Source organism: Chrysemys picta, chromosome 2 (genome assembly GCF_011386835.1).
Source record: "Chrysemys picta bellii isolate R12L10 chromosome 2, ASM1138683v2, whole genome shotgun sequence".
Taxonomy (NCBI): Eukaryota; Metazoa; Chordata; order Testudines; family Emydidae; genus Chrysemys; species Chrysemys picta.
Window position 1 is genome coordinate 149,463,304 of NC_088792.1, and position 14,726 is coordinate 149,478,029.

The 14,726-nt window shown below is 44.4% G+C and overlaps 1 protein-coding gene across 1 annotated transcript; it reads left to right on the forward strand.

Moving 5' to 3' along the window:
• The first annotated feature begins 264 nt into the window (after positions 1-264).
• Positions 265-14,726, forward strand: TMEM127 (transmembrane protein 127). The gene is made up of 3 exons (XM_005279227.4): positions 265-755; positions 10,215-10,379; positions 11,489-14,726. The coding sequence occupies exons 1-3, from the start codon at positions 512-514 to the stop codon at positions 11,794-11,796; spliced, it is 717 nt and encodes a 238-aa protein (XP_005279284.1). The 5' UTR covers positions 265-511; the 3' UTR covers positions 11,797-14,726.

The window sequence follows — 14,726 nt, forward strand, 5'->3', positions numbered from 1 at the left end:
CCGGACCCCGCTGCGCCCCTCCCCCTCCGCACAGGGACCCCCCGCCCGGACCCCGCTGCGCCCCTCCCCCATCGCACAGGGCCCCCCGCCCGGCTCGGACCCCGCTGCACCCCCCCCCCCAACAGGGACTTCCGGGGGCCAGCTTAGATCCTGCTGCTCCCCTCCCCCCCCAATAGGGACCCTGTCAGCTGCTGAGAGCTTCCCCCACCTGCAGCACCCACCAGGTATTCACTTGGGCCCCTGGGTGCCCACTCTGCTTCCAGAGGGTGCTTCCTGTGTTCCCTTCTTCCTAAGTGCCTAGAGGGGACCTGGGGTGCTGTGCCCCTCTGGCATCCCTCTTGGGTGCTGGGATTTCCTCACCAAGCTTGTCCTCCGTGTGACACGCATAGGGGTTGTCCTGGTTGGCATTCGTGCCCTGCTTGGGACCTAGAGCAGCACAGTCCACGGGAGGTTGCACCGAGCTAGTTTGTGCCCCTTGGTACTGGATCCATCGCAGGGAGAGGATTCTGGCATGTACACCCCAGGTGGCTCTGGGTTGCCTGGAGGGCGCAGGCGGAGAGGCCAGAGTGGAGGTGCCCTGCCAAAGCAGCCAGAGAGGAGCCTGGCTTCTGCGCTGCCCGGCGCCCTGTCTATCACAGCCCTGTGCACTGCGCTGGCGGAGCCTGCCTGGCTACGGATTCACGGGGGGACCTGTTCCCGTCAGGAGCTGGGTGTAGCTGATGTACTTGGCTACGTTGATCCAGAATTGCTTAGAGGTGAGAATGGGTTATTTTCTGTTCCTCCTGGGATCGGATGTGGGGGAGTATGTGGTTGGGAATGGCCCAGATCCAGTAAGCAGGAGCAAGCATTGGTGCCATATACTGTACATTTAAAGGGTTTGCCAATCCCCATACTGTCTCTATTACATATTTGTACAGTGACGGCTGACATGGCTTTCCCAAATCATCATCTTTATTATGACTGACTTCATTTCCTGTCTGCTCTGCTCAAAGAACTGAACAGCTTGAGCCTTGCTTTCAGACTTTGCTCTTGAGGCAGAATTCTGCACGTTGAGCTATATGGCGGGTGTCCCAGCTCTGATATTCTGTTCTCTGCACAACTGCCTGTGGCATCAATGGCAGTTCTATGCACGTAGAGGGAGAGGTTGTTTTAAACTCTGTGCTGGGCAGAATTTTGCTCTATGTTGGCCTATAGCCAGTTGTTGAGTGAGCAGCAAGATGTTTGCATGCACTGTAACTGGGAACTACATGTTATTATTTTGATAAGACGTGCTACTTCACCCCATGTTTTTAGTGACTCTCGTTCAATGTGTTCCATTAGAAATTAAACAGAGCTTTTCGGGGCAGAGTCAGGATTTCATTCATGGTCTCTTTGGAAGTCAATAGGAATTTTGCCATTGACTTAATGTGGTCAGGATTCTGTATTTTAGTCTATATAGATATTTAGAAAAGAGGTGACTAAGGAGGGATATGATAGAAGTCTATAAAATCATGACTGGTGTAGAGACAGTGAATAGAGAAGTGTTATTTACCCCCTTCCCATACCACAAGAACTATGGATCACCCAATACAATTAATAGGCAGCAGTTTTTAAACAAACAAAAGGAAATATTTCTTCACACAATTCCCTGTCAACCTGTGGAACTTGTTGCCATGGGAGGTTGTAAAGGTTAAAAATATAACTAAATTAAAAAAAAAAAATAAGTTAATGGCAAATAGGTCCATCAATGGCTATTAGCCAACATGGTTAGGGACACAACCCATGCTCCAGGTGTCCCTAAATCTCAAAGTGCCGGAAGCTGGAATTGGATGACAGGGGATGGGTCATTCAAAATTGCCCTGTTCTGTTCACTTCCTCAGAAGCATCTGGTACTGGCCACTGTCAGAGACAGGATACTAGGCCTTGGTCTCGACTCAGTATGGCCGTTCTCATGTTCTTCTGCCACAATCATCATCCTAGTATCTGAGCACCTTCCAGTAGTGCATTAAACAACATAACTGACATCTGTCACATACTGTTCCCAGGGGGAGAAGCATGTGCAGTCAAATTTCTTGCTTTGGTAGGGCTTTTAAATTTACACATTGCTCTGTATTCATGCTAGAGAAAGGAAGTAAGAGAAATGCATCAAGGTGCATTGGGAATTGGAAATACTTGGAGAGGAAGGTGGTGAGGTTTGCAGTGGTCTTTAGTTCCTGGGGGAGTTCATTCCACAGGATTTCACCCCAGGTCTTTGCGGATTTCTTTACAGTGTTCTGAGAGCTGTGTAAAGAACATCATTAGAAATTTGCACTAGGTTAAAGACAACACAGTATATGACTTACATTTTATAAAAAACAGTTGCTTCAGTTTCTTTATTAGCAAAAGTAGAGGTGGTGAAAAAATGGGGGAGAAAAATTGGCAAAAACTTCAAACTAAAAATAAAAAAATAGTAACTTTCATTCCATGTTTTTAAAAGGAACAATTTTTTCACATTGAATTTTTTTTCATGAACATTTGTATATTTTATTTACAACAAAATTGTTTTTTGGGTTTCTGTCTCTCCCCTCATTTCGCCCCTTTCCATGGTTACCCGAGGAGGCTGTGAATTCCTGTCATTGGAGAATTTTAAAAAACAGGTTACTCAAACACCTTCAGAGGCAGTCTAGGTGTATTTAATATAGTCCCAGCACAGGAGGTGGGGCTAGATGACCTTCTGAGGTCCCTTCCAGCCGTACATTTCTGACATTCTAAAACATTCAGCTTCATAAATGTGGATCCACATTATAAACTTTTTAACATTATTTGAACCCTCTGCTAAGGGTTCTGAATTTCTACAAAGTGTATGCCTCAGTGGGTTGGTAAAGGGTCACCAATGGGTCAGTTCAATATTGTTTACTGCCTACCTCATAGCTACTTAATCATCTGTGTGAAATTAATCAATGCTTCTCTAACTAGATCCTAGTGGACAAGTGTCTGTAGCACAAATGCCTCCCTTGTTGTCAGTCTTAACTGAGAGACCAAGGTCTGAATGGTCCATGGAGTCCCTCTAAGACAGGGGTCGGCAACCTTTCAGAAGTGGTGTGCCAAGTCTTCATTTATTCACTCTAATTTAAGGTTTCGCGTGCCAGTAATACATTTTAACCTTTTTAGAAGGTCTCTTTCTATAAGTCTATAATATATAACTAAACTATTGTTGTATGTAAAGTAAACAAGGTTTTTAAAATGTTTAAGAAACTTAATTTAAAATTAAATTAAAATGCAGAGCCCCCTGGACTGGTGGCCAGGATCCGGGCATTGTGAGTGCCACTGAAAATCAGCTCGCGTGCCGCCGGTTGCCTATCCCTGCTCTAAGACAAACACTTTGATGTTGGAAGTTTGCCTTGTCTCTCTGTGTTCTGCATCTGCTTTGGAGATAAATAGAAGTCTTCATTTTCAGGTCTGTCAGTTCAGCATCTTTCAACTAGCATAAATTCCTTTTGAATAAAAATCAGTCTGAAAAGCACCACTTCATATCCTTATCCATATCACATCCTTAGGATCAGCTTTGTTCTTGGCAATGGCTGCGGAAGCGGAAGGGGATGTTCTTGAGAAGGCAAGAAATACAGAAACTTTGGTGTAGTTGAGTTTTTCCTTTAATTTCCTGTTTTAATCAAGTTGCTGTCAGATGTGGTTGAGAAGTTATTCATATTAATGCGTGATTGTATCATGTTTAGAGCTAAATCTCTTTCCTCTATCGTATATCCGTTACGTCTTGCTGCATGTTTCTGCAGATTGTTTCAAAGAGATTAAATTCCAGACAACAGGTTAGAGCAACCCCTTTAACTCGGAATATTAAGTCACTTGGAGTCTTTGACTCCAGTATTTTGCCTGTTCCTCATTTTAAAGACTAGCATCCCATGTGTGTGTGTCAGTCAGTGGTTAATTTTGGAGTTGAGGCTGATCCAGCCAACCCCAAAATCCAGATCCTAATGTTGTTGCTGAGGGCTTGTTTACATGGTGTGTTAGTGTGCACCAGTGGGGTGTGACTTCTGGTCCACACCAGCATATCACGTACTAACTGGCTCGTGTGGACCCTGCTGGCTCACACTGACAGTTCCCTAGTGCACATTGACGTGGTACTGTTTGAAATAGAACTACATTAACACACACTAGGGAATTTTTAGTGCACGTCAGCAGGATCCACATGGGCCAGCTAGTGCATGACACACACCTGTGCAAATTAGAATTCACACCCCACTGGTGTGTGCTAACGCACTGTGTAAATAAGCCCTTAGGACTCACCACTAGTCAATTAGCTCTTAAGCGGCAGCACCAAGGTGAGAAGGGTACTCTGACGAGCTGGCCAGCAAGTGCAGGCTTCCAAATATGGATTTGTCCTTTCCTTGCAGACCCTCCTCTCAGTGTAGTGATCCAGTGTCAGCTAGGCCACAACTGCAAATGTGTTGCTAATAATGAAAAACTTGCTTTTTGAGATGCCTAAAGTGGGGGGAACCTACATGTCTGTTGTAAAACCATGTAATTAGTGCTAGGATTGACCTTCATAACAGAGAAATCAGAGCTGCCGTTGCCTGGTATGTGTCATTCTTTTGGGTAGAGGAACCATAAAGTGTGCTACGCAGATTTCTGAGCATCTAAAGGGGTGAGTTTTATTCAAGTACGGCACTGATTCCATTGCTTAACAATGACTTCCCCCTCCTTTTTGGAATCTTATTTGGTTAAATGTTGAGGTTCACCTTTAAAGCGTTCATCCATGACTTATTTAAGAGCCACCTTTTCCTTTGTATAAACTCACTCGCCGTGCTCCAATAGCAGCCGTATGGATAGCATGCCTGTAGCTGGGGGAACAGCTGACCTTCTAAGCTCTGGGTTTTGCTTCATGACCAGCTGCTAGGCAATTCAAAAGTGCAACAACTTCCTCACTCTGTCAAAGGCTGACATCACCTCTGTAAGGCTCACAATTCCAGCGGGCCCAAGTGGCAAATGCTTTGAGGTTGCTTTGACTGCTATGTGATAACACAGCACCTGCTGCCGTTTGTTTGGCCACTGTGCTAATTCAAGTGATTGGTTTTTAAAATCACGGCTTTAAAATTCCCCTGGCCTAGATGACATCACTTCATAAAGCCCTGGGCTGCTTCTTGGCAGGGAGGAGGTGTTTTAGGAGTTCTGAAAGTGCTTCACAATTACTAAGCTACAATATGAGAACCTGGCAGACCTTTTACAATATCACTCTATTGGGGGACTTAGGAGATGACTGTAAAACTGTGCACAGGTGAGATGTGGAAGCACAGAGAGAACATCAAAAAAATTTGCTCATGGTGCATTCATTCCTGAGATCACAGGCACACGAACCCCCTGGTGTCCAGCAACCGAATGCTGTGTACATTTGCTTTATGATGAGCTGAAGAGAAAAGTTAGGTTAAACATGGAAAGGAAGAGTATTGGGTTTCTGATTTTTAGCAGCTGCAGCTCTGTGTCCTGCATCCAATCCTTTGTTTTTATTAGGGCTGTCGATTAATCGCGTGAGTTAACTGCAATTAACTCAAAAAAATTAATTGTGATTAAAAAAATTAATCACAGTTAATTGCAGTTTTAATCGCACTGTTAAACAATAGTATACCAATTGAAATGTATTAAATATTTTGAATGTTTTTCTACATTTTCTCATATATTATATTCTGTGTTGTAATTGAAATCAAAGTGTATATTATTTTTGATTACAAATATTTGCACTGTAAAAATGAAAAACAAAAGAAATGGTATTTTTCAATTCACCTCATACAAGTACTGTAGTACAATCTCTTTGTATTGAAGGTGCAACTTACAAATGTAGATTTTCGTTGTTGTTACATAACTGCACTCAAAAACAAAACAATGTAAAACTTCAGAGCCTAAAAGTCCACTCAGTCCTACTTCTTGTTCAGCCAATCGCTCAGACAAACAAGTTTGTTTACCTTTGCAGGAGATATTGCTTCTTGTTTACAATGTCACTTGAAAGTGAGAACAGGCATTCTCATGGCATTGTTGTAGCTGGCGTCGCAAGATATTTACCTGCCAGAGGTGCTAAAGAGTCATATGTCCCTTCATGCTTCAACCAGCATTCCAGGTGACGTGCCCATGCTGATGACGCACGTTTAAAAAAATAATGCGTTAATTAAATTTGTGACTGAACTCCTTGGAGGGAGAATTGCATCCCCTCTGCTCTGTTTTACCCGCATTCTGCCATATATTTCATGTTACAGCAGTTTCAGATGATGACCCAGCACATGTTCATTTTAGAACACTTTCACTGGAGATTTCACAAAATGCAAAGAAGGTACCAGTGTGAGATTTCTAAAGATAGCTACAGCACTCGACCCATGGTTTAAGAATCTGAAGTGCCTTCCAAAATCTGAGAGGGACCAGAAGTATGCAATCAGGCAGCAGCAGAGATTAATAAAAAAAAAAAAAAAAAAAAAAAAAGCAAATACCATACAATACAGTACTGTGTAAAACATAAACTACTAAAAAAAGATCTTTTAAAAAAGATTTGATATGATAAGGAAACTGTTGTTTCATTTAAATTAAGATGGTTAAAAGTAGCATTTTTCTTCAGCATAGTGAAGTTTCAGAGCTGTATTAAGTCAATGTTCATTTGTAAACTTTTGAAAGAACAACCATAATGTTTTGTTCAGTTACCAACAACCTCCATTTCCGAGGTGTTTGTAACACTGAGGTTCTACTGTATATGTTTGTGTTGTTTGTAACAAACTCTGCCCTTCTGGGGTAATTTCCATCCTAGGATCTCAGTGATTTTGGGATGATTGGCATGATTCCCATTGTGCAGATGTGGAAACTAAAGCACAGTGAGACCAAGTGACACAGTAGTACTAGGAATAGAACCCAGGGACTCACAATTCAGGTAAATGTATAGGCCCAAGTTTTATAATAGGCCGTTGGAGAATTTACCCTGGTGTAGGTGATGTGACTGCTTGACGTCTGCGGATGGAATAATACTGTGCTCAATTTGGGGACTTCACTTGTTGAATATGTTTTTATGCAGATTTATGTTGCCGTGGTGAAAGTAATATAAAACAGAAGTGACTTGCCTGTCGAGTGTCTAGTCAGCTGTGAAATTCTTGACGATATTTTCAACGTGAAAGAGACTAGACTGAAATAACTCATGTGCAAAGCCTTACATAGGGGCTCTGTGCTGTAAACAGCACCACTAACCTAGGAGGGGGGTTCCCCTGCTAAGAGAAATGAACAGCTGAGGGGAAGTCAAGCAGCCCGCCAAAAGGCATCAGAAGCAGCTTGTGACTCTCAGTTACCAAGGCCATGATTAGAGCCAGGGGCCTGGAGGTCCTGGGTTCTAACACAGGCTGTGCCAGTGACTCACCGTGTGACCGTAGGCAGTCACATCCCTTGTGCCTCCCTCAGCCATCAATAACTATAATACTGGGTAACACACACGACTGTTGAAAAGCAGCTGCTGTATGTGCACTGATCTTTCTAAGGAAAATAAATACAAACCGTGCCTGAAGAAAGAGAACCTTGGTTCTAACTGACCTGTACTTAGTGGAGGATAAAATAATCTGCATAAAGTCTTCACAGTACAGCTAGATTAGTTTGTACAATGTAGGCTGATGTTACCCAATATCTGAATTTGACCCTACCACTGTAGCAAGGAGGTGAGAAATCCCACAATGGTCATTCCATATTAAATCGCCTCCCTTCGAATTCATACAATGCCACAGTTAGATCCACATGAATGACCCCTTAGATCCACAAAGAGCATCATTTGGTCTCAGCTTCTGGACCGCTGCTGTAACCATGCCCTTGTTAGCTGTGAGTCACAGGCTTTTCTGATGCCCTCTGACAGGATGTTTAACTTCATCTCAAGCATTCACTTCCCCTCTGCAGGTGACTCTCCTAGTTTGATGGAGGTGGTGGTGTTTACAGGGGGTGCGAGTGGGAATCCAGTTCCGTGATCTGGGCCTTATTCTATGTAGTCTTTCACACAAGCCACATTAACACACCCCTGCCATGCTTGCCAACCTAACGTGGCAGTCCAATAACATCAGAGGGGGAGAGGAACTGTGAGATGGGCAAAGGTGAAGAGTGAAAACTTGCAGTTGACATTTGGAAGTGAGATAGAGAACATGGTGCATGGGAGAACTCCAGGAGGGCAGATCCAGATTGCTGCTGCACGAGTCTGCAGCTCATGTAAAGTGGGAAGATCATGGTCCGGGATGGAGAGGAAGCTGGTGCTTGATGAAAGAAGAAAGGACGCAGAAAGAAAGAAAGAAAGAAAGAAAGAAAGAAAGAAAGAAAGAAAGAAAGAAAGAAAGAAAGAAAGAAAGAAAGAAAGAGAATATTCATAAGTTACTTTGAAACAGGTCTCTGGATGATTTAAAAATGTATGGGTTGTGTAACTGGGTCAGGTTTTTGTGCGCAGTGCATAGAAACCCACCCCACCCCAGGCATTTCATTGTCTGCATCATTAAAACCTTCTACAACAAGTTGCACTGTTTCAGCCGGCTGTCTTTTCCACATACCCAATTGCCTATTAGATTTAAAAATCTTATTAAATCTAATGTTAAAATTATATAATACACAGGTTGAGAAAAGAGTGTCTGTACATCTGGGTAGAGTGCTTAGACTATCCACAAATACAAAGTTTGTTTAAAAACTCATAAGATACATAATCAGCATTAATCTAAATTTAGGTGAATAAATTTAACAGTGCAGTTTAGATATTAGCATCCAAGTATTTGGGTGCATCACTCATGAAAAGTTATACAGAGAGTTGGTTGTGGAAAGCACATATATCAATGAGTGAAGATTGTCCCTCAGTAATTGAGAATTTAGGGTAGGTTATCCATTTAGAGGTGTCACGCAGCTCTGTTATGCTGAACACAATTGCTGCAGGCAGTATATAAAAATTAATGTCAATTTTCAGACTGCTAACATGTGGTTAACAGGTGATGCTTATGCAGTGTTAAATGACTGAAACCTTTTCACTTTGCTGGGGATGCTAGAAGAAGAGGGTTTGTTGTCATCAACAAACAGGAGTAATTGCATCCAGCCTCTTATGTAAGAGTGTATTCTGTGTATTGTGCTTATCAGCATCTCTTAGCCGAAATACAAAATAAGCCACAGTGATCATTCTCTGCTACAACTAATGCTGCTGCTGCTGGACTAAAGGAGCTAACCCCCTCATCCCATCAAATCTTAATTGGCCTTCTCCTTGTCAGCCTCAGAGGCTGAGAATTGGCACCACCCTGGAGATGGAACTGCCTTACGCCATCACCACTCCATGTTGAGTATGGTGGTGGGTGGGCTTGGGGGAACTTGCCCAGTGCTTTCCTGGCTGTACCTAGTCTGTGGACAAAAAATGAATTTCGTTCTTGTGGGCTGCCAAACCAGCACATTTCAGCGTCGTAAAACTCTCACGAAGGCAAGCTCACCAACACAAGTGACCATAGATCACTATTGGAAAAGTTAAGAGCAAACCAGAGTTTACCCTTGAAGGAATGGCCACCTCTGGGCTGCAAGGTGACCTCCGTTTCTACAGCACTACTCATGCGTCTGGACACAATGTTAGCTGTGTTACCAGGAGGCTTTATTACTAAATCAGTTTAATTTGCAGCCTCTTTTGTTATTTCCTGTTGGCTCAGCTGACTTAGATTCTTGTCTGTGTTTCCTGAGTCGGTTTCATCAGCATAATAACTGCTAGTGAAATATTTGACTGATCTGGCTGACAGTTGCAGTGTATGCACTTTGGAATACTGAGGTAAATGTAACTGGCAATGTCCTGGTTTGCGCCTGTATCTCTTCTGTTTTGTCCGTGATTTTCACTAGCTTTGGAAAAACATTGTGCACAATTACAAACTCTGGGGTGATAAGCACCTCTTGAGAGGCATTGAGCACCCACACCTCCGACTGAAGTCAATAGGAGTTTGATGTTATCTTGTTTGATAAGTGATCAGTCATGCCTGCTTTGGCTGAGGGACAGAAGTATGGTGTCTGGATAAAGAGTGTGAATATTTCCCCAAGTGAAGATGCCCCAAATAAAGGCCTGATAGCTGAAGGCTGATGCCTGTGCAGTCCCCTGCATGGATTCTGATGCATGTGGAAGGTTAAATGACTTGGTTCTGAAAAGCCCATCCCAGTGTCTGAATGAGCAGAGCAGCTCAAAATTCATCCTGAAACAGTGAGATTTTGAGGTTTGACACTTTGTATTCTCTCTCTCTCAGACTACTGCATGAATCCACAGACAGTCTTGTTGCTCCGGGTCATCGCTGCTTTCTGTTTCCTTGGAATAATCTGCAGCCTTTCAGCTTTCCTGCTGGATGTTTTCGGACCCAAGCATCCTGCACTGAAGATCACTCGGCGCTATGCCTTTGCTCACATTCTCACAGGTAACTGCCAGGGCTTTGCACCTCAGTGAGGCTGGTTATGTGAGGTGGCGTACGAGCACCATCAACTGCAGCGTGGGAAAGCTGAGTTGATATCTTACCTTGGGCCCTTGTACACCCTCAGTCAAATACACCTCAGAGCGTAGCAAACAGGAAATAGTATTGCTTTCCAAAGGGGTTTTCCTTGTGTCCCTGATCCCTGCCCTGTCAACATTCTCAGCTGCAGAGTTCATGTGCCTTTATCTTCCCCTCTGCTGTCAGCACAGAGCATGGTCAAAGTCCTAGAGGTGTCAGTCTGTGCCCTTGGCTGCAGGACTCTTGCTCCAAATTGTGCAGCTGCAGCTTGAAAAGCAGGGGTTAAATCTGTCAGAAATAGAGGCCTAGGATGAAGTTTATATTTAGTCTATTAATGGGGATGAGCTGGTATGTTTCATTTCCAGAGTGATCCCTTAGCACAGACAGAGTGAACCAAGATAACCATGGCTCCCCTTCCCCCCAAGTCAGGGGAAGAACTGCCATTGATCTTAGTAGCAGCAGGGTTGTACTCTTCACCTACTGTGTGTCGCACAGGTGCCAGCTGTGCTGTCTGCACTGTGACCAGGGTTGTTATAAATCAGCCCTGGACATGTGCCAAAGGTGTGTAACTTGCATGAACCTTCAACTTCCCTTCCCATCTGCTGGCCCTTGTCTGTGAAAGATGAGTTTAGAGATTGAACACTCTGGCCCTGATTCCCAGGCATGTTCAGCTCATCCTTAAAGCCCACATTGCCCATGATTTCGCCCAACCTATTTTGGCTTTTATCACGTCCATTTTCCCTCTTCAAGTTGACGAATCCTCCCACCATGCTATGCGGGTTATAGAAGTCAGGTTGAGGTTCCTCTGTGCATTACTGTGCAGAGACGTAGGGCTGGCCCTGAAAATCTGGCATTTCTGTTTACTTTGTGGTGGTCTCCCAGGGGGGTTCCTGTGCAGTCTCATTGATTTTTTTGTTTTGGTTTGGGTTGTTTATTTGTTAGGCCAAAAAAAAAAAAAAAAAGTAATTCACTTCCTGCTTGGTCACTTACTTCTCTCTCTCTCTCTCTTGCATATCCTCCACTGCTGCTGGTCTCAGTTTTGCAATGTGCCACTGTGATTGGATTCTGTTACTGGGCCTCGGAGCTGATTCTTGCGCAGCAGCAGCAGCACAAAAAATACCATGGATCTCAAGTCTACGTCACCTTTGCTGTCAGCTTTTACCTAGTGGCGGGAGCTGGCGGAGCCTCCATCCTCGCTACTGCTGCCAACCTGCTGCGCCACTACCCAACTGAGGAGGAGGAGCAGGCACTGGAGCTCCTGTCTGAGATGGAGGAGAATGAACCTTACCCAGCGGAGTACGAAGTGATCAACCAATTCCAGCCGCCTCCTGCTTATACGCCATAATGCTGCTTTCTCCCAGCCCCCAAAACTAACTGCCCACCTCTTTTTGGGAATGCACTCCCTTGCCCATGGAGGCCACTCAACAGTGCCTCACTTCCCAGGCACCTTGCTCACTCTTATGCTCTTCTACCCACAAGGGAGAGGACTTGCTTTAGAGAGTCAAATGACCAGCGGTTTCTTCTTACAGAGCCCCCCAAAACCTCCTTGTTTTATGGACTTTGTTTTGTGATTTTTATCTCCCACTCCCATGCACTGTATGTACCTGGCAGTGCTGAAATACTCCCTGACCAAGGTGATTTCAGCAGCTCTCAACTTCCTGTGTAATCTCAGAGACTCGTACTGTGCTGCCCCAATACTCCCACTCACCCACGTACTCACCAGCATGGTGCAGGAAATCACACCTGTCTCTGACATGCATGTGCATACCTGGAGGAGGGGTGTGTGTGGTTGGGGGCAGGGGGGTTCCATAATCTTGCATTGTGATATTCAAGATATCATTCACACTGGCCCGTATACCTACATGGAGGTGAAAGTCACACAGGTACACACACCTGCATTAGAGGTGAATTCTACAGTCTTCTGCTGTTGTCCATGCAAGCTCAGTCAAGCCTCTGTAGAGGTGTAACTTAGTGATAAGCACACCCTGGAGAGGTGTGTTCCATAGGAGCACCGTGACACCTATATATAGGTGAAACTCCCGCCACTATGAACTAGTGTGTAGAGGAGAAATTCCTTTATATCGGTAGCATACTAGGTGAAAGGTCTAGCAAATCTGCCACCGCTGCTTTTTCCACTTCCACACTCTGATTCATGCTATTGACACAAGCATTTTGCACTTTATTCTCCGAGCTCATGGCCTTCCCCCTCCCCCTCCCTCTCCTCTTCCCCCCCCCCCCCCCAGATTTCTGGGGAACTGTGGAACTTGCTAGGACTAGCTGCTGTGTACCGCAACCATTAAGCGGCCCTCAGATAAGTTTGCAAATATTAGGCCAGAGGTCGGTGAAAGATGGAGCCTCCCTTTTTAAAAAAAAAAAGCTGTGCTAATTTCAACTGTGGTACAGAGGGAGCTGTCAATCCCTGATCAGGTCCAGCTCCCGTGGCTACGGCAGCACAGTACCAGCAGGTGGATCTATGACAGCTTTTAGTCTGTTTGGTGTTTAAAAAAAAAAACAATCTGCTGTACAGTGACAACTACTGAAAACCTGTTCCGTGGTCTCCACCAAGATACACAGTTGGCTAGAGATTGTATGCAAATTCTGTCTTCACCCAGACTTGCTCTGGTTTTATAGCATTTTGTCCCCTTTTCTTTTAATCTAGATATTTTTCTCTCCTTTTTGCCCTTTACAAAGACCATTCTCCCAGCTGAAGAGGGCAGGCTGTGACCAATCAGCATCTTCGTCGAACAGCTCCAGGAAGCACTGTAGAGCTGCTCATGGTGCTTTATTTCCGTAAGGAGCATGGACTGGGCTCCCTTCTCCCTACACATGTAGTAGTGCAGTGTGCTAGCGCCAGGCCTGCTGAGAAGGAGCCAGTAACACGCATCCACATACTTGCACTGTGCCAGCCATCATCACAATTGTAGGGACAGCATATAACACTGAAAGGGGAAACAGTTAACCACTCACTTCTCCATGGAGGGGATTGTTTTTAAAGAGGTTTTAGAAAGTGGCCTGCATGTCACTGAAATGCTGAGTTCTGTGTGGGATTTGGTCATGTCCTTCAAATGGAATAATGAGGCTTGGGAAGGAAGGTTATGTCTCCCTAGTGCTGGCTTGGAACTGATGATGCAGTGGCTTGTCTGAGTCACTTTAGTACAGGCCTACTGCAGCTTGTAATTCATATGCAGTTCCTAATGGATCCCCCTCTCTTTCTCTTTGAATGTATATCTGATATCGCAGTGTTACCAGCAATTTTGTTGAGCTCATTCCTTTCTCTCCCATATTTGCGACACTGTTGGCAACACAAAAGAGTAATCCAACATCCAGACCTCAGTTGCAAACCTGGAGTCTTCTCCTAGGAGAATGTAAGACATTCCACCCCTGGAGCCCCCTGCTTAGGGGAAAGCAGCCATAGCTTGTAAATTGATTCTGGAAAGTTATCAAGGAATCTTCTCCACTAAAAGGCTTGGAGCAGAAAGAGGAACAAATAGATAAGGCCTTTTAGAGTTTAGAAGGAACTTGGGTGGCAAAGAGGCTGCCAGTGGTAATGGTAATGGGGTCTTCTCCAGCAGGCAACCAAATGTCTCAGCTTCGCTCTTCCCTTCCGCTTCAATGGAATAGTCAGCTTAATGCCAACTGTTATACATGCAGGCAAAGAGTGTATTAGTGAGGCCCTTAGACTGTCTCCTGATGGCTGATATGGTCTTACCATTACTTGGCATCGCTGTTCCTGCTCTGATATTGAACTACATCCCATTTATGTACTGGACTCCACAGTGACCTCTGTGTCTGGTTTGGGTGGGAAATGTTCTGTGTTTCCCCCTACTGCTGTGAGAGAGGGAGTGTGTGTGTTGGACTGAAAATACTCTATGCATAAAAAAATTGTATTTCTGTAAAAATACTTTAATTATCCCCAACTAATAATTGATCCTTGGAGCTCGAGGAAATCTACATGAAATCTGGGGAAAACCTCATTCCTAGCCACTCCATGCAGATTTCTTTTCCTCCTCAAGACCTGGGAAGGGAAAGCAGAACAGGCAACACATCCATGTGCCAAAGGGACTTTGAGCCACTTTAGGAACGGTGACCACCTCTGCTTATCTGGTTTCTGCGGCTGGGACTCCACAACCAGTTTACAGATGATCCATGTATTCAGTCTTCGTGAGATCCCTTTCACACTATTAATGTCATCCACAAGACACTGGTGGCTTATGTAAATTCAGCTCTATGTTCTGATTTTTTTCTAGAGAAAATAAAAAGGATGTAACTAGTCTC